At 43.0% G+C, this 20,298-nt stretch overlaps 1 protein-coding gene across 1 annotated transcript in view; it reads left to right on the top strand.

Moving 5' to 3' along the window:
• The window catches only part of LOC119441782 (unconventional myosin-Id), a 52,871-nt gene that overhangs the window by 15,509 nt on the left and 17,064 nt on the right, over window positions 1–20,298 (top strand). The window contains exons 10-16 of the mRNA XM_037706397.2: window positions 4,076–4,221; window positions 7,312–7,366; window positions 7,945–8,022; window positions 9,799–9,965; window positions 11,208–11,415; window positions 17,684–17,805; window positions 19,294–19,395. Coding sequence (XP_037562325.1) covers window positions 4,076–4,221; window positions 7,312–7,366; window positions 7,945–8,022; window positions 9,799–9,965; window positions 11,208–11,415; window positions 17,684–17,805; window positions 19,294–19,395 — 878 coding nt within the window. The remainder of the gene's footprint in view (window positions 1–4,075; window positions 4,222–7,311; window positions 7,367–7,944; window positions 8,023–9,798; window positions 9,966–11,207; window positions 11,416–17,683; window positions 17,806–19,293; window positions 19,396–20,298) is intronic.

Below are 20,298 nucleotides of genomic sequence, written 5' to 3'. Positions count from 1 at the left end.
AGCCTGCAAACAAGAAGCCATTGCATGATATGCTATCAGATGCCTGTTTTTGCAAACATGAAACCAATGTGCCAAGTGCTATCCGAAAGCCAAAGTGTTGGGTTACAGGGTGACATAGGAGTGTATTTTGGCAGACACTGGCATAGTCTATCAACCTATGTCCCTAGCAATGTATTACACTAGGCCTGTACTAATAGTAATTTTTTTTTCACACAAAGTTCAAAGTGTGTAGTAATTAGCCCCAAGTCATTTCCAAGCAAATAGTTCTAGAATTTTCTTAATAGAACAACAGCCAGAAGCCAGCAAATCTTTAAAAAAAAAGGGACCTTTACTTGCAGCGATGAAAATAGCTTATCTCATAGAACAGTTAATTTTCAGAAGGCCATTATTCAGATATATTCAAGCAAAAGTGCAAATTTGACATAGTCACTGCCAGCAGTAAATAGAAAATTTGCTTAGACTTTTGCTCTGTGTTGTGGTTCTACTTGAAATTGTATGACAGTGAAGGATGTGGGAGATTTGTGTTTGCCCTTCCGTAGAGACAAGATTTTTATAAACTTTCAAAACGTCTTTAGAAACGTCTTATTTTTATAAACTTCAGTGGTTGGTGTCCGTTTTAATTGTTGTCATGTATGTTCCCGGACCAGAGGGGTTTCCGTCCAATTCTCGATTTCAGACAAGATTTTAGCATGATCATCATTACACATCTCAATGCGTATAGCGCGTCATCACAATACCGGCAATGCCATGAAGTGCAAACGTCACATGTGGCCTTGACTTCATGACACCTGCAGTTTAGGCTGCGTTATGCTAATTCAGCTAGGTAATTACCACTCTTATATGCAATCGAGTTTAACTCATTCTGTTCAAAAAGTGCACAGATGAACTTGCTAGGCACTGTAGTTGGCTCACTGTAATTCGCTGATCACTCGCTGACCTGAATGCTATTTACGGCCCTCAGTCTTGCCCGTGCGTGTGATGTCAGGTCCAATCACAGATGAGCCACTCGTACTAACATACTATTACAAAATGTCTACCATCGGGAAAAACCTGGTAAACCTGGAATTTTCACCTCAGTTGCTTTGGATCAGCAAAATTGGTACCTACAGGGGTTATGGCAAACACGGTGGTATGGCAGAAGGAAGAAATGGTTTCAACCGAACCTATGCAATCTGCAAATCGGGGTGCATTTTGCTGGATTTGTGGGTGTGAGCCTGGCTGGGCTGTTGGGACATGCCTGAAACACATGATTCAGACGAATCTGATAGTGGGTTCCAACTAGCAGATGTCTTACTGGTCGTACAGTCGCATCTACTTATAGCAGTATTCAAGTGTCAAGATAATCCCATTGTTATAACCAATAATTGTTATTAACAGAGTTGCACGAAAAAAAAAAGCAGAGGAGACAAATATTCAAACAATTTATTTAGACGGAAAGAAGCACAGGCGAGCCCACTTATAGCATTACCGGTTTGAACAATACTCAAATGTAACAATGAGTCCTCAACTTTTGTGTTGTGCGTGGTAAAATAAACGGCTTACTGCAATGTTTCCATTCTGCATTATTGGCTATAACAATTCAATCCATCAGAGGGGTGGAGAGGGGCGACTAAGGCATGCCATGAGTGGCGTGCAGTACAAAGGTGGCGGCGGCAAAGTGGGTCACACTTGTGTTTCTTTTTCTGGGTGCATGAGGCACAAAAGTTGGTGGGACAAAGGGGTTCGAATTTTTTTAGAAGATAGTGCATTCTTTTTTTTTTTCCCCTTTCTGAGCACCGACCCCTTAGCAAGATTTAATTGTTATAACTGATAAGAAGGCATGGGCAGCATTATAGTAAGTTGTTATTGTGCATCGGCTGCTCATTGTTATATCGACTACATTGTGAAAATCGGTATCGTTATAAGTGGGTTTGCCTGTAGCTCAAAATTATGGGCTGGCAGAAACTTGGCAAGCTATGAACCACCATTTTTTTTTTCCTGCTCATTAACCCACCAGTGTTGTAGATTGTAGGGGAATTTTCATAAAAACCATCGGGAAAAACCTGGAACAATCAGGGAACTTGAAAATGCCGAAATAGTAGGCACTCTGTATTAGTGTAGTGGCAAGCTGCTTGGGACCAACATAGGTATCAAATTAAAATAGTTTATTTTTCCAACCTTCGTACTTGGTAATTGTCATCCTTTTTCGTACTAGAAGAAAATGGTTGAGTTACTAGCGCTTTGAAAATGTGTGTCAGTACCATAAAAACCACCTCATAATACGAACCTGAATATAATACGAGGTGTTATTTGGGGACCGCAAAAATCTGAAGAAATGTTTCAGTTGGCCTAAAGCACAAGTGTGGAAAATTTCAAAAGAAAGTGACCTACAACATAAACATAAAATGCACGATCGTTCTGATTCTGACAAGGTAAGTGGTGTGATAGCATAGAAGCCATGATAAAAAAACTGAAACTGCAAGTTTGGACTGAAAATTGTTTGGTTCGGCATATAACATGAGGTGCAAATTTGATATCTTTAGATCGGGAAAAGAAACCTCGTAATGATATTTCGGTTCTTACAATACTCTTTTAAAACATGGAAGCTGTGAAAAGATTATACCAGATTATTACTTTTACTCTTTGTGCGTTGCCACAAATAACTTCAGCGCGGAGGATGGCGCTGGCTGCAGGCAGATCTAGCCTTGCAGAGCAATTGCTCTGCCCGAGGTTCTCCTTTTAACCTGCGGGGATAGACATGCATGCAATGCATCGTGGCATTCAGAGGCAGAATGTTACCACTCAACCGAGCTCACCCCATACCCAATAAGACTGCGGCATCACAAACTATTGACGAAATTTAGCATTACTTGCTAAACTTCGCAACTCATTGAATAGGTCGGTGTCTTTCAAAAAAAATATAATGCAGCAGATCCAATGAGTTGGAATCTATATACAGCAAAGCTTTATGTGAGTCCATAAAGAGTCGAAACACGAGTGCACGCGCACACAAGTGTGGGTGCACACAAATTATACCGAGTCTTTTGTTAAGCGGAGTTGCTGACTAGCAAGTACAATAGACGCACATCATGGTTTCAGAGGCAGCATGCATATACATGCGTAGCGCAATTCGAATCCATTCAATCCGCAAGAAGCATTTACTTCCTCATCACCGTGCAGCCGCCGATGTGCGAAGGCGAGCTTTCTGGTACTTTTCTTCCTTTCCCCCACACGGCCGGCGCCGCCACTGCCACGGGCGAGCGCCATCTGGTGGTGGTACAAGGAACCCAGCAGTGCGCGCGGTGCGCATAATTGGTTGGCCTATTTGGCAAGAGAACAGACAGGCCGTAGCCACGGTCACAAAACCCGCCGAGGTTCACAAAGAAAAGCTCATTTTAAGAAAACAAAAAACTTCAGGAGGAGGCAAAACACCTCTCTCCTGAAAATCCATGTGCCTTTGCAGGAAAAGCATTCCTCCACGGTACCGCTTGGAGCCACTTTCTGTTTTTCCGTGTGTTTCTAGTGTTAGTCATTGCCGAAGAAAAGATAAAGGCCAAATGCTGCTTGTAGATATTGTTACGGGGAGTATTTAATTAACAGTAAACGGTTAGTGCTTGTCTAGTCAAGACTGCACAAAACGCACAGGTTCGGCGAGTTCATTGGTTTGAGGGTGATATGAGGTCGTGGAGTTGTGATGAGTAGCACATGATCGAAGTAGATCGTCAACCACACGAGACAGGAAGCAGCGACCGTGATCTGTGAGTAGGTGACGTGGAGCACCATGTTGGAGGATGACGTCGTACAGTAGGAAGTTGGCTATATCTGTGGCGCAGCTGGTTGGCAATGCTCGAGTGATTCCATATCGAGTGGTATTATCCGTAGCGACTGCAATCCATTTGGTGCCCTTCGTGGAAATTAGAAAGGGACCAAGCAAGTCCAGGCCCACTCGATAGAACGGCTTGGTTGGAACGTCAATTTGCTGAAGGAGACCAGCAGGTTGAGTCGCAATATGCTTATTTACAATAATCTGCGCTGAACTTTGTGTTACACTCTGTACCAGAAAGGAACAATAACTTCTCACTTTCTGCACACCCAGCTCACACCAACAGACAAGTCACTGGAGCACCAGAAGCACTTCCGCGTCCTCCACTATGCAGGCGAAGTGACGTACTCCATCACAGGCTTCCTCGACAAGAACAAGGACACCCTGTTCCAGGACTTCAAACGCCTCCTGTACAATAGGTGGGTGATAAGAAATTCAACGAACTGAAACATTAGCCTCGTTCAGGTGTTCTTCAGGTATTGCTTAACTGTGATGCTGTCAAACTGTGATGCTGTCATTGCCTTGTAGCAATGTTTCAAACATGGTAGACCAGTTACATTATAGAATCCATAAGGCAGTTTCTTGTCAGTATGTGCAATTCCTGGCCTATTTCGAGTTAAGAAAACTAAAGTCTGTTGTGTTATAAATAAAAACCTTTCCATTTTAATTCATTGAACATCTCAATTAAGCCGGATAGCTATATCTGATTGTAACTTTTCAAGCTGTGGATATTAAACGACAAAGTAAGATCATCTTATTGACTATCGAAGACACCTTCCTGGAATTGAGAGAATTAAGTGCAGTCTGACAATATTCTCCACCCCTACAGAGGCCTTTAAAAATAAACGTCCTTCAATCAATCAATTGAATCCTTACTTTAACTTACACTTTAGAAGCTAACACGAAAGAATTTTGTTGTGGAAATATTATGCTCAATTGGGTCGATCATTATATGACACATATTGAATTTGCAGCTGGCTTACAATAAATTTTTATGTTCGCATTCTTTTTTAATAAATGCTGCGATTGCAATGCACACATGGTTTATCAGCAGTTCACATCAAGTCCTGTGCAGTGATAGAACAGCTGCCACTCCTTGGTATCTAGCTCAGGACGTAATGTCAATCGACCTGACCGAATGTGGTGAATAGAATTGCAAGACATGCACCATTTTGCATTTAGTTTTAGTCAAGGGCTCATGTCACCACACAATTGTCAAGTATAATCCACGCAAGGGATGTTGCATGGATGGATAAGGGAACCAGTATGAGCAGCTATTTCGCCTAAGTGGACAGCTAATTTGTGCCAGAATATTACACAAAAGTTCAATTTCGCGATCAGTTCTGTGCAACACCATTCTTGTTTGCAGTATTCTACCTGCCTGTTTCATCCAGAATAAATTCAAAAGTACATGTTAAGCAATGCTAGGCAAAAAAGTATTGATCTTGTCAGTGGGCACAACAGTAGCACTTTGTTTGTCACCTCAGGAGCAACAGTGTACTGCATTTTGTTATCTCTGTGGACGGCATTCCGCCCTCCTAGGACATTTGACGCCTCTGTTCCTTTCACTGACAAATTGACATTTTAACAGCGGGGCTGTTTAAGCCAGCCGTAATGTGTGCCGCCTGCCACTGCATTGCCTAGCAACCACAGCATTGCCTAGCAAAGAGAAAATAAGAGCGAAAGAAAGTGCGCATGTCGCGCGCTATGCTCGGGAGATAGAAAAAGAAAATGAGAGCGAGAGAAAGAGAGAAACAAATTGTAGCAGCACCAACGAGGCAACGCTCAGTGGTGCTGCCGGCGCTATCCACACTTCTCCGTTTCCCCACATTAGCGCCGAGCGCTCGCGGTGTCTGTGACTGCAGCAGGCGCCTCTGGCAGCGGCTCGACCGAGCTCCCACCAGCTGCACGCTACTGCGCATGCGTCAACCCGGCGTGTCGTCTGCTGCGCACCGCCCGTACACTGTGCATAGCTTTCGCCCCACTTCCCCTACGTGTGTTCGGACTGCAAGTGCTTCGCGAGGCGTTCCCCGATGCCACAGACCACGAAGAAATGCTTATACAGTTCGTATAACTTTGCATCACTTGGCATTACTTCGTATAACTTAGCATCACTTCGTACAGGCAGGACCAGCTATTAACCGATCATCTCCGCTGTGTCGTTAGCCTTGCGCCACTAGCGCAAGCTACCCCGATTTTTTTGTTCATTGTCACTTCCATATTGACATATGTACTTCTTGTTTATTCATACTTAGCATGAAATGGAAGTTCTGTATGCAAGCATTGTGTTAAAGGCCAATGGCAATGAAATATTACTTTGGCTAAATTGGTTAGAAATATTACTAGTATATACAATTGAAGCTATCTTGGCAGAGCTCCAGGGCTGGTAATTGTCTCATTTTTAATTAAAAGCCCTTACATAGCACCTAAGCAGATAACTTGTGCATATGGAGGTTAGTTAATATGACACAAATCCGACACCATGGTCTACGAGATTTTCACCGTGCCACAGGCACCTCCTTATCTCGTAGGTCATTTGTAGGAGTTGCACTGGATCTCAACATTCTTAATCGTGCATCATTTTCATCAACCTGTAATGCACTTTTTTTTTTTAATGTGAAAGCAGTATATGCTCCATTACGTGATAATTCGTTGGGGTCAGCATGATCGAAAGATGGTACCAAAAAGGTACAACAGCGCAAGGAGTAAAACACGTCAAAAAATGCTCAGATTGGTGTCAAATTTCTCAGGAAGGTTCCAGTAAACAAAGTAAATGAATGGCTTTCAAAAGAAAATTTGGTACATTTCGGTCTGGGTGGGAATTGAACCCAGGCCTCCGGGGTACGAGACGAGCAAGCTTCCCCGACGTCACGGCAGCTATACGGTTCTAACTGGCTAAAGGTGTGGCCTAATGCGTGCGTCATTGGGCACGTGATGGCAGGAGGGCAGGAGGTGGCACCACGTCGTGAGCATTTAAAATGAGCGCTTTCATGATGTTTCGAGGTCAAACAACGCTATAACGCTTTCGCATTCCTACATGTATGCAGTCGAAAGTACCCATGCCGATTTTTTTTTTTTTTTTTCAGTGTTGGTATCAAAAACGTCTATTTTTGGAAGCTTTCTACGACTCATCCACTGGTACTTCAGATGTAAAATTTTGCATGAGGGCTGCTCACTATGTACAATATCAGAAACAAGGCGTTTCAAGACATGGTCCAAGATTTCATTACAGCTGGCCTTTAAACAAAACCCTATGTAAACTTTTGTAAACAATATGAGCACAAATCAAACCTTCGAGTAAGATGGAAAAGCTATTTATAGCTGGCTCCTTTATTGACTCAACATGCAATGAGTAAAATGAGTCATGTCATTCCTCAGAGCACTGCCTTGAAATATGCATTGCCAACTAGCCCAAGAGCATAGCCTTCTACACTAAGTACAGTTGCAATGTATGTTGCCCTTACGAAGTACCACACTCACACATTTTCTGCATTGCCCCTATTTTTCAGCTCTGACCCACTCATCAAGTCCATGTGGCCTGAAGGTGCGAAGAATGTGCATCAGGTGAGGCAGCATATGTTAGTTCAATTATTCAGCACACACTGATTAGCACCTGATGTCGTTACTGGTCGTTTCAAAACGAAACAACAAAATGACCTCAACAAATTATTTAATCACTCTGACAAAGCTACTTCTGATTGTAGGATAGGCAGTCGTTTTTATTTTTATACTGATTCAGTGTGGCCAGCTTTTGAATAGAAATGCTTCAATACCCCAATCCAAGACGAACTGAAAACTGAAGCTTGTTTTGAGAAGCGCAACGGGCTGAGGCACGTTGTTTCAAGAGAAAGAAACGAGGGGATCTTGTATAATTATCAGTATACTCTACATCCGTATACTGTAGCTAATTTTATTTCCACCTTGTATTATGCTCGCAGTGTCAATTAGCACAGTTCATTTAATTGTGGCATGTCCGGCATAAGCTGTTATCTGTGTAGCCTCCAATAAATTGCATTTGGGGCATTGCCAAGTGGGGCAGCAGATGTGGCTCCAAGCCACATCTTTGTTGTGGCCTGCACTATGGGTTGCTATGGTGCCTCACAGTGTTGGTAATATTGTCCTTTTTTCTTTTCTTTTTGAAGGTCACCAAGCGCCCCCTGACAGCAGGCACACTGTTCAAGAATTCCATGGTGGCGCTTGTCCAGAATCTTGCCTCCAAGGTAATGCCAGCCATGCATGCATTTGCAAGGCCTCACGAAGTGCCACTTTGAATCATCATCATCATCAGCCTATATTTATGTCCACTGCAGGACGAAGGCCACTTTGAATGCCATATTACAAAAAATAAAAGTGTTTCATCTTGATCTGAAACAGTAGTAGTAAAGAAATTGAACTTAAAAGGGGCTCTGCAAGAGAAGCCCGGTCAATTACTTTTCTTTATATTTTATAAATTTATTTGTGAGCAGTATGAGCTCAGCAAATTACACTAAACTCTTGTTAACTCGAAACATTGTGAAGTTGGAATTTTTTTCTGCTCATGACTTCAATCTCTGTGTTGTTCACCTCTTACCTCGGAAAGTCTGTGCTGAAATCCAGATATCTCGAAATGTCTACTTCGAAAATACCAAGGAAAAGGCAGCGGAATGGCATCGGCAGCCTCGCATGCACTCGCTTTTTACCCAGCTGCAGCTCACTAACCGAGCCATACGCTGCGCCAGGCCACGCTCTCCGCTTATCTTTCTCCTTTCTTTCTATCTTTCACCACTCACTCACACTTGCTTGGCTGGTTGTCACCACTTTATTATGGCCTCACGCAACAGCAGTGAGCTGAGAGTCGGTCTTTCTTTCTTCCCCCCCCCCCCCCTCTCATTTAGGACACTGTCAGCGACGCATCAGTGTGCTCACAGTGTATTAACCATGATCTTAAGCAAAATTATCGTCACTTATCATCATCATCGGCCTATATTTTATGTCCACTGGAGGACGAAGGCCTCTCCCTGCGATCTCCAATTACCCCTGTCTTGCGCTAGCGTATTCCAACTTGCGGCTTAAAATTTCCTAACTTCATCATCCCATCTAGTTTTCTGCCGACCTCGACTGCGCTTCCCTTCTCTTGGTATCCATTCTGTAACCCTAATGGTCCACCGGTTATCCATCCTACGCATTACATGGCCTGCCCAGCTCCATTTCTTGCGTCACTTATGAGCGGGCGCAATCAGCCCACACACTGCACCCAAGAGAAGCCAGCATGCAAGCCCGCATCTTTTCAGCTAGATCGCGGCTTGATAAGAATGCTCACTTCATGTTCGCGCAACGGGGAGGCATAAGTGCCACGCCACTTGTAAACGTCTGCTTAAAGCATGTCAATTGCATTTTTCTGTAGTTTCCATTTTTGAAGTTAAATTGTCTGTAATTCATTACGATGCAGAAAGTAGCCAGATGTCTGGATGTCTGAAAATAGTTATGCTTGGACTAGCTTCAAATATATCATTAGAATCAATTGTCTTGGCTTCATTCCAAGCATTCTGTTTTGACACAGGGCCAGTAATGCCGTTGCCTATAGACGCACATGTCTCCAGTGCCGATGCATGCGGAAGTGACCGAAAATATTACTAGTGGTATTTTGGAAAGGCTCCATGTGGTCTATGTGCAGCCAGAGAGCTTTTATTTTTGTGATTTCGCTTATCTGAAAACTCCGCTTATATCAAAATTTTTTCCATTTTACAGCTTCGTGTTACAGGGGTTTACTGTACTGCCATTTCCACGTACAGTTCATTTGTTTCCTAATTGAGACATCTATCAGCGTGAGAGTACCATGGACGTTGCTTTGTACATGATGCTGGCTGTGCAAAAGAGAAAGCCTGTCATTGCACGTTTTGTGTGTTAAATAAACACTGTCCTCATCTATCATATTCTGGTATCAGATGCGTGCACTTGGATGTTTAATAGCTTTCGCTCATACTTGGCTCATATCACCTCTCCTTGCCTTTTGACAGGAGCCTTTCTATGTTCGATGCATCAAGCCCAATGAGCACAAGTCACCGATCCTGTTTGACGAGCAGCGAGTTCGGCACCAGGTGAACTACTTAGGACTGCTTGAAAACGTCCGTGTGCGACGAGCAGGATTTGCCTACAGGCAGGACTACACTCGCTTTCTTCGAAGGTGAGAAGGTGTTTTGTCTGGTAGAGATACATGGTGGCCACAGGGTGAGAAATATCTGAAAGGATAACCTAGCAGTTTCACACTTTCAATGTCGTTTTTTATTTTTCGGAGGTGACGCACCCCGCAGCATTGATTTTTGTCTGGGATGTTATAAAACGAACACAATGGTTTATTTTTGGTTGTGCAGACATGAAAAAAAAAGACACGAATAATGGCAAATGCTCTCCTGGTGTGGTCCTCGCATTCCTATCGACAAAATGAATGTCAGAAGGTACATGGCGGGACAGAAACACGGAAACATACTAACACGTCAGTGACACTGAAAGGGTTAAAGGGACGCTAAAGAGAAACACTTAGTTGTTTTAGAGAGATAAAGTATTCTTTCAAAACACCAGTTTCAATAATTTCACAGTAATAGGTTGAATATCATGTGAAAAAAATGAACATCAAAGCTTCATTATTTTTTTAATTTCGCACCGAAACCCCAGTGCTGATATGTCAGTGTGACCCCATAGATTTCAAGGTATTTTCTTGTATTTGGGCCGTTGTGGCGCAATACATGTTCTTGAACCTTCCTAAGTTCATTCTTTGGTTGTTTTAGAATACAATTCAGTCCATCCTTACAGATAAAAAGTTAACCAAGCTAGAAAAAAAAAAAAAAAACATCTGAACTAATGACATCACAGCGAGCTGATGCAGGAACTTCAAGGTGCCGTCGCTACCCGTCTTTCGTTGTTTCATCTTTTCTGGCCAATCAAGCCTTCCTTCACACTGATATCATTGGGTAGCTGATTAGACAAATGATGAAACATTACAGCTGTCAGGGCCGTTAATTCAGTACACACCGAGTGTCCTTTGCATTATGATGAGTTTGCACAGATATGTCTACAAAATGGGAAGTCATCAAATGGGTGTTGATGAGCCATTTGCTTGCCAGTCCTACAGTGACAATTAAGGCACTCCACGTATTTTACATCTACAGTACCTCATTACACTTTATCAGTTTACAGTTATTTACAGTTACAGTTTACAGTTATCAGATTACAGTTTACAAGCTTTACTTAACTTGTTTGGACCCTATAAATGTCACTGGAAGGTGATTTAAATTTAATATAGAAGCAGGAGATGTGGTATATCTGATAAGTGATACAATATGCAGTTTAAGCTTGAGACCCATGACCAGGCATTGATGGGGCTTCTAGAAGGAAGTGCAGTCATAATCAGTGCGGCCTCTCCATGCAGGTACAAAATGATAACAGAATACACATGGCCCAATTACCATGGGGGCTCGGATCGGGACGGCTGCGAAGTCATCATCGACAAGATGGGCTTTTCAGACGATGTCAAGTACGGCCGCACCAAGATTTTCATCCGGTCACCGCAGACACTCTCACGTTTGGAGAATGAGCGCCTCGCCATCATTCCTCGCATTGTTGTGTTCCTCCAGAAGGTAGGCATGAGCATTATTTTTGCTTACCGACACTTTTGTTCACTCATCTGTGCACATAAAAATACCAATCGAACTTTCTGTTGGTCTAATAGAGGCATCCTATACGTTCTATTGGGAACGTATTTGAACTCTATGAGCATTATTGGTATTCTATTGGTATCAGTAGAGTTTGTATAGGTACCAATTAGGCTTGTATTGGTACTACAGTCGAGCCCGGATAGTATATCGAATTTGAAGGGGATCACAAAAAAGTTTTTATATAGGTTACAAGGGCCTTAGAAGACATGACCAGGGGAAAAGCTGAGGGAGAAGATGGAATAACAGTCGATTTAATCAAAGGTGGAGGAGATATCATGCTTGAAAAACTTGCAGCCCTTTATATGCAATGCCTCATGACTTCAAGTGTACCAGAGAGCTGAAGAACACCAACATTATACTAATCCATAAGAAGAGAGACGTTAAAGAATTGAAGAATTATAGACCCATTAGCTTGCTTTCAGTATTGTATAAAATATTCACCAAGATAATTTCCAATAGAATCAGGGAAACACTTTACTTCAGTCAACCAAGAGAACAGGCTGGCTTCAGGAAGGGATATTCTATGATGGATCATATCCATGTCATCAATCAGGTAATCGAGAAATCTGCAGAGTACAATCAACCTCTCTATATGGCTTTCATAGGTTATGAAAAGGCATTTGATTCAGTAGAGATACCAGCAGTCATAGAGGCATTGCATAATCAAAGAGTACAGGAGGCATACCTGAAATCTTCGCAAATGTCTACAAGGATTCCACAGCTACCTTGGTTCTCCACAAGAAAAGTAGAAAGTTACCTATCAAGAAAGGGGTCAGGTAAAGAAACACAATCTCTCCAATGCTATTCACTGCATGCTTAGAAGAAGTATTCAAGCTCTTAGACTGGGAAGGCTTAGGAGTGAGGATCAATGGTGAATATCTCGGCAACCTTCGGTTTGCAGATGACATCGTCCTATTCAGAAACAATGGAGACGAATTACAGCAAATGATTGAGGACCTTAACCGAGAAAGTGTAAGAGTGGGGTTGAAGATTAATATGCAGAAGACAAAGATAATGTTCAATAGCCTGGCAAGAAAACAAAAATTCAGGATCGCCAGTCAGCCTCTAAAGTCTGTAAAGGAGTACGTTTATGTAGGTCAATTACTCACAGGGGACCCTGATCATGAGAAGGAAATTTACAGAAGAATAAAATTGGGTTGAAGTACATACGGCATGCATTACCAAATCCTGACTGGGAGCTTAGCACTATCGTTGAAAAGAAAAGTGTACAATTCGATATATAAAACAAATTTTATACGAAAGTTTTCAAGGGGATTTTACTGCTCTTCATTATACACAATATTCATATGTGGGCTCGATATATCCAGGTTTGACTGTAATAGGGTCCATAGGGCCAATAGGATTGTATTGGCCCCTATAGGGTCCTCCTGTAAGCGACAGCTATTTTACTAGTATGTTTGCATTGGTAGCAATACAGTTCAATAAGCCAAGGTGTCTACCAACCGGGAAAACCGGGAAAACAGGGAATTCTCAGGGATTTTGAATATTCTGGAAAAACTCAGGGAAAACTCAGGGAATTTGTGCCTCTATCAGGTAAAATTACTGTAGGGGTGGGCGAATATAGGGTATTGTCGAATATTTCATTGAATAATTCTATGTTCGTTATTCGCTTCGATTCGAATTCATGGATTCAATATTTTCGAATTATTCAGCGGTCCCGAATAGGCAGCCAAAAGCCACGGACGGTCGGTGCAAATCTCGGAGGCTTTGATTCACGTCATGGCTGCCATACATCAACCATAAATCTCGAAGGCTATATGTTTTTGCATTAAAGAGCCTGAAATGTGCGACGCAGAAGAGCAGAAACGGCGCTAGCGCACAACCGAAACGAAGCGGCGGATTCCGCATGGCCATAGTCAGCAGCGGAAATCGTACGTGAATGACAGCAACGACGCAACGCTTCGTGCCTATTTGTGCCTTTATTGCGTTTACCGCCGCGCATAACAACGCGTTGGCCGCGGGATTTCATAGTCGCCACCCATGATCGCGTCGATAGCTGCCGCGGTTTCTTTCGCAGCGGTTTCGTTTAGTTTCGTTTTGACTCAATGCGCACGTCGGCCACGTGCCTAAAGAGCTGCCTAGTGGCCAGTGGCGCAACGACGGGGGGGGGGGGGGGGGATTCGGGGGTTGCAACCCCCCCTCTGAGGACGACTTAACCCCCCCCCCCCTTTTGTTTAACCCCTTTTCTTTCCTTACGCATTTGAGTGCTGCAACTAAGATGTAAGACGCGCAATCGTCTGCACACTCGCAAAAAGCGCATTTTTTTGACAATTAATTTCCCGTGAAGAAATCGAAATTAGTGCTGTTTAGATGGTATTGACAAGCTGTCAACCCCCCCTGGCAGAGATACTGGGTGCGCTACTGCTAGTGGCCATCCATGATCGCATAGATAGCGACCTGAAGTTGTTGCAGTGAACGGTAGTTTCGTTCTGACTCGGTGCGTGCGTCGGCCGGGTATGGTCACACTAGCGGCAAGTTGCCGCGCGTCAGCGCCTTGCCGCGAAGTCCACCGTGGCAATCGCGTCTCGCCGCGCGGCAGCGCGATATGATCTCGCGCGCTCTCGGAACGCGGAATCACCGTGAGCGAAAAGGGTGCGATCGGACAGCGTCCAGAAATCCCTCTATAGAACCGCGAGAGACGACAATCGTCGATTGATAACCCGGCGCGGAGCGGCGGAGGTCCGGTTGCCATTGGCTCCGTGATGTCACCCTCGTCGCTCTCGGCACCCTCGGCAAGACGTAAAACCCCCGATTCCTGCCGCTTTTGCCGCGCGCGTCATGATGCGTTGCCGCTCGCGGCATGACGCGGGCGTTTTTGCCGCTATCGTGGGCAAAGTCGCCGTTCATAATCGTGTCGATAGCGGCCGCGGTTGCGACAAGCAGTTGTTACGGTTTGACTCGGGGCAAAGCTGTCGAGGATGAAGCGCACCGGCTACATCACGATGGACGTGCGATACGTTGGCTGTGAGCTTACTGGCGAAAAAATTATCGGGATGTGCGCGCGGCAGTGCAAAGCGTGTCGGAAATGATGGCGCGCGCCGCAGACGTGCTGCGAAGGAAGTCGCGAGGCCTCAATCGCCGCTGCGAGAGCTAATCAGTCACAAGATGACGAGAATTGCAGCTTCCGCACTGCTTTTGTGCTAAATAGCGAAAGGATTTGCTCATACATTATACTAATAAAATCGTGCTGACGTAGTAAACATTTGCTTATTGTTTTCGGCATACCCTGATAATTCGGAAATTTTTTTTTCAATCCCGTGAAATTCGAATTAACTAGGTTTTACTGTAATATGTGATATATGCTGTTCAAACTATTCGATTCGAAATTATTTGACCGAATCAATACTCGCTTCGAACCTCAAATTCGCCCGTCCCTAAATTAGCTGTAATTTAATTGAAAGGGAACGAAAGCTGTGGTAATGGAGGGAGGGAGGGGAGGCGACGTTTAGCTGCGCCGCCAAATGCGTATTTATATAAAAATGTGGTGAGGCGAGAAGGTGGTAAAGACTTCGGACGCTGCTCGACAAGTGTCCCGTTCGGATCTCGTCGAAAACTTCCGAGCCGCCCCCAGAGGCACAGGCAACAGTCACCAGCGCCGTGCGCGTTCGGTGCGAACGTGGGCAAAACGCCGACGGCGTCGACAAGAGTTCGGCGCATTGCTGGTGCTGCTGCATGTCTAAGATTATACAGCTGATCGATAAAACTACTATCCTTACTCCGTATAGCTCTCTACTAATTTGCTATCGCAATTGATGCTTCGCATTTTTTTAACATGCTTACTAAAGAGTGACAGCATCAGGCAACATGGTGTCAGCCCATCTTGATGTAAAAGAAAGTTCCGTTTCACTCAGGGAATTTAGCAAAATCACTCAGGGAAAACCTGGAAAACTCAGGGAATATGAAAATGTCAACTTGGTAGACACCCTGATAAGCGGGAGCTATTTGTCACCTATTTGTTTCCTGTTGGACTGATATGACTGGAAACATAAATAGAGCTAGAAATACACCCATCAGCACAATTTCCCAAATCACTTCTTGTACAAATCGGAAAAGCATACAATAGACCGGTGGTGGTCACAGAACTTGTGTGCTGAGAATTAGCAGTTTTGTACAAGATTCGCCAGTAGTCTCCACTTCGTCATGCTGGCAGAGCCACCTCGTATGCGCAGTAACGTGGATGGCGTTCCAATAACACGATTCCACTATGCTTAGTCAATCTAATCGGTGCTTGAGTGCGACTGGGTGGATGAGGCTACAAAACTCTGTGCGCCTGTCAGCGTTGCACCATGACAGGAGGTGTGCAATCGACAAGCGCTGGCATTGGGTACTTCTGCTCCCGTCTTTCTAAGTTTTACAGCTAAGTTGTTAACCTCTAGTTGGTCGAGATTTTCATGGCCGCATGCTCACACCAAAATGTGGGCCAATCCTGGAGACTGCAAAGAAGCGGGAAGCCCGCAGTGTGCTACTTCTCCAAGAGGCATCACATGACGTACCATCGGATGTTAACGCTGGATTTTTCACTTCATGGGTCATATAATGCTTTCACATTTATAAAGAATACCCCCTTCAGCAGTTGTAGCAGCAATTTTCCACATCTTCACTGAACATCCATTTTCGCAGGGCCGGGACGGCAAGTCAATTTTTTTTTGTTTCCCCTGGGGTTTTGCTTTATATTTTCTGGGATTTGTGCCGTTGAGTTGCAATTGTGTTGCGATTTGCGGTCTTGGGGATACTGCTGACAAGCACACAGTTTCGTAGCCTCGTCTGCCTAGTTATAGTCACGCACCGATTAGCATGATTTAGCATTGCAGAATTGTGTTATTGAAATGCCATTGAAACTACGTGGTTTGTGGGTAGTCCCCTTCACAATGAAGTGGAGGCGACGGCCGGGGGGAATCAAGCCGCATCCTTATGCAAAACTACTCATTTTCAGCGCGCAAGTTCTGTCACCACCACTGCTCTATTGTATGGTTTTTCGAGCTGTACAATGAAGTAATTTGGGAAATTGAGCTAAGGTGTGCATTTCCAGCTCCATCATTCATATTTGCAGTCCCTATTGGTCCAACAGGAAGCAATTGGGCAACAAACAGCTCCTGCTTATTTAACCATATTGGTGCCAATACAAACCTATTGGTCAAATAGTTGTCACTAAAGGAACCCTACTGGTGCTAATACAATCTATTGTTCTTACTATTGGTAACGAAATACATGCCACATATTGGGCCCTATTGGTCCAATGGGCATCAAGTAGACTTCACCTATTGGACCCTATTAGTACAAATAAAATCAAAATAAAACCCATAGAGTTACGATGCACTTTCAATGGAACCTATGGGACTGCTCTAGTGAACCAATAGAAAATTGGCGCATTTGAATGAGCTCCAATGCACCATGCTTCATACAGCAGGTGTACAAGCATGGCTCCCTATATGTACAAACAAGCAAAGAAATTAAAATATGTTAAATAGGAGTGAGCTTGGTGCTCCTTTATTTTTTGTGCCTGGCAGCAGGTGATACAGAAAGATATCCCAAATGGCATACTGAGGAAATCCAGTTACACAAGCATTCTAATGATTTATGACACTTAGTTTACACCTCGTTTGCATATCCATACAACTCGCCCATGCTTTCTTGCATTTGATTGCTCTCTGGTTGAACAAGTGGTTTGTGATCACTTGTTCACTTCAGAGGCTAGCTGGCCAGTTGTTCAGCTACTCATTGAAGTTTCTATCATTCAAAAAGTATGGCCACTTAATGCTATTACAAAACAACACACGAATTTGCTTGTGCCAGATTTACTGGGTGAAAACTGGTTGGCATTTTAGATGCAGCTATAAGAAGAAAACTGGTGCTAAAACACAATGTACATTATTTTCTATCGTACTAGTGTGGTCTCGGCTTACTATGTTAGGATTTAGGGCTTATTTCGCCCAGATTATACATTATTCAAAAATTGTTTTATTGTCTGATTGCCATCAATAATCTAACAAGCCACAGTCCTCTTTCAATGTCTCTTACACAATGATGACATCGGGACATGGTTGTCATGACATGGCATGAAAATATAGCGGTGGCTGGTTCTAAATGTTGCTGTGGACTTCATGACAGGTATGACAAAAAGTAATTACATGATTTTAAACAGTGGCCCTATTTCTCTGATTGGTTTCAGATGTGGCGCGGTGCCATTGCACGAATGCACTACCGCAAGACAAGAGCTGCCATCAAAATCCTTGCTCACTACCGCAAGTACGCCGCTCGGAAGTACATTTCTGACCTGAGGACAGCCTTCAGGTAAATGAAATCTCGGGTTATGGTTGCAGTGGACACCTTCGACTGTGTCTGACTTAACCATGCAATTAAAAGTGCCATTTACTTGAAAACAACAAAAGAATTTGGTAGATAATTTGTAGATTAGGTCATGTTTCTTGCAACATGAGCACTTTTGGCTTGTGACTGAAAAATGGTGGCACACACTTTTCTTTTAGGTGCTTGGCTACAAACATTCTAGCAATGGTTAAAAATTTGGGTGAGAGCTACTTTAGTAGTTAATTAATCAGGGAGACCCTCTGAGAGAGCAGAAATTATGCCTTATTGAAGTAGCCTTTCTCTGATTTTGATGGAATGGAATATTTCCAGTCCTGTCCTATTCATTTTGCATGAACATAGGATCTGGTTATGTGGCGAGAAATATAGAATATTTGTTTAAAAACTGTGGTTTGTTTATTTATTTCAAAATTGTAGTGCTGCTGCTTTCACTTTGTAAGGCAATGCATGGTAATTTTATGAGCAAAAAATATTGCTGTTGTAATTTAGTATGCAACAGCTATTTTTTAATTTTTTGCGTCAGCGCCAGTTATTTTCTGGGAATTAATGCCACAGAAAGCAACTGTCATTGCTTCATTAATAAAATGCTGCAGCATAATATGAGACCGCGCGCATGTACAAGTAGCGTTTTAAAGGGCGGACATAGAGAAATGTGAAGTTAACTTAGCACTTTTAGAACACTTAGTAGGTAAATATCGTCATTGCTGGACCTGCTAAACCAAAAAGATTGCAAAATCAGAAGACACAGGGCGACGCCGTTGTGAAATTCCCACACCCAGCTTCCTATGACATCATAGATTTTTACAGCATCTCCATGGGGATTAATTGCTTGTCAATAAAAAAAATTACATTACATCAAAAGTAGAGAATAAAACAGACAACTAATATGAATTCTTTCTATGTAAAAGCTGCCGAAATACATGGAAATACTTAAATCACTGTAACACTTATATAACTAACTTATACAACTTATATAAGACTATAACAAGTATACTTTATAGCAATTAAGTCAACAATGCCATGCTTTTGGAATCAAGTTGTCAAAACTAAAATTTCAGCTTTCATTTTTTTCTCTGCCAGTAATTAAACCTTTCCTGCCACAAAAAAATAAAGCTAGAGGAGGTAGTTATCAAAACTGATTTAATGCTTCCTAAAGTGTCCCTTTTTTTTATGGTAAAATGCTTTTAAGGACTTTGCACCAATAAGCAGTTGATTGTTCTGCATTAAAACAAAACAAACTACAGCGTCACAAATTATTCCTTTTCCACAGACCTTGGTAAAAGCATTTCATTGATGTGCAAGCATCTAATTAAGCAACAAGGAACTAAGCTTTAAAATCATTGTTCTCGTAAATCGTAAAATCGATAAGACCATGCTTTTGCATATTCCAGTGGTGCCATTCATTTCACAAGGATTCTTGTTTTTCTTTCGCCCTCCAACTATTTCCTTCCTCAGGAACGTTCACCAAACCAAGGACTACGGCAAGAACATTGCTTGGCCTCTGCCACCATGCTGTGTCCGGGAAGCTGTGCCAGGACTCAAGGCCATCTTTTCGCGGTGGGTGTACTGCTGTTCTGCAAACGTGTGCACTTTTAAAGAGTGCCCATTTATAGTGCACAGTTTATATTTTCTAGCTGTGAGCAGTCAAATACTGTGCTATTGATTCAGGCCTTGCATCATATAGATGCTATGATGATTTCTAATAAATTTTTAATAAATTCTGAAATGTTCAATAATAATGTAGAAATTAGTGAAAAAGAATCCAATTTCCTTTTTCTTTTCCATGTTTATTTAATTTGATACTCTTACAGATCAATTTGACATTGATTCGACTTTCCAGCTCTTAAAGAGATATCCCCTGGCTTCAGTGACCCTCTTTTTCCTGTATCTCAATAACTGAGACCATCATTAGTATGAGCCCATTCTTCCTAAATACGTTAAGACTCCTACTTGACCCTCAAATGAACGGCCCTCCTGGTACTGCTGGGAAACTGAGAAAACTTCAGTGCCAGCTGAAAACCCCTGAACCCCTAGGGAAGTGCCCCACATTCTGAAGAAGCATATGCAGCATGCGTATAGCAGTAGATGTGTATAGTACCATATTTACTCGACTGTAACGCACCCTCAATGGCAATGGATACCCAATTTTTCATGGCCAGGAATAAAAAATGCAATGCCCTCAATTGTTACCCACTTTTCGTATTTCAAGAAAAGCAAAGTGCAATACCCTTGATTGTTCCCTCACCAGATTTTCATAGTACGAGAGAGAAACTGCCGTTCGTTCATGCTTGGAAAAATAAAATTTATTGCATCCGAGCCACATTCAACCGGGCACCGCTCATCATCGCCTTCCGAGACTTCTTTGTTGCTGCCAGCTGCTCAGAGCATGTCATCTTTGATTCCATTTATGGCACTTGTGATACTGCATTCCTTAAATGCTTTGCAGATCGTGGCAGGGGC

This window comes from Dermacentor silvarum, chromosome 2, assembly GCF_013339745.2.
Source record: "Dermacentor silvarum isolate Dsil-2018 chromosome 2, BIME_Dsil_1.4, whole genome shotgun sequence".
Taxonomy (NCBI): domain Eukaryota; kingdom Metazoa; phylum Arthropoda; class Arachnida; order Ixodida; family Ixodidae; genus Dermacentor; species Dermacentor silvarum.
This window is presented reverse-complemented; position numbering and strand designations above follow the sequence as displayed.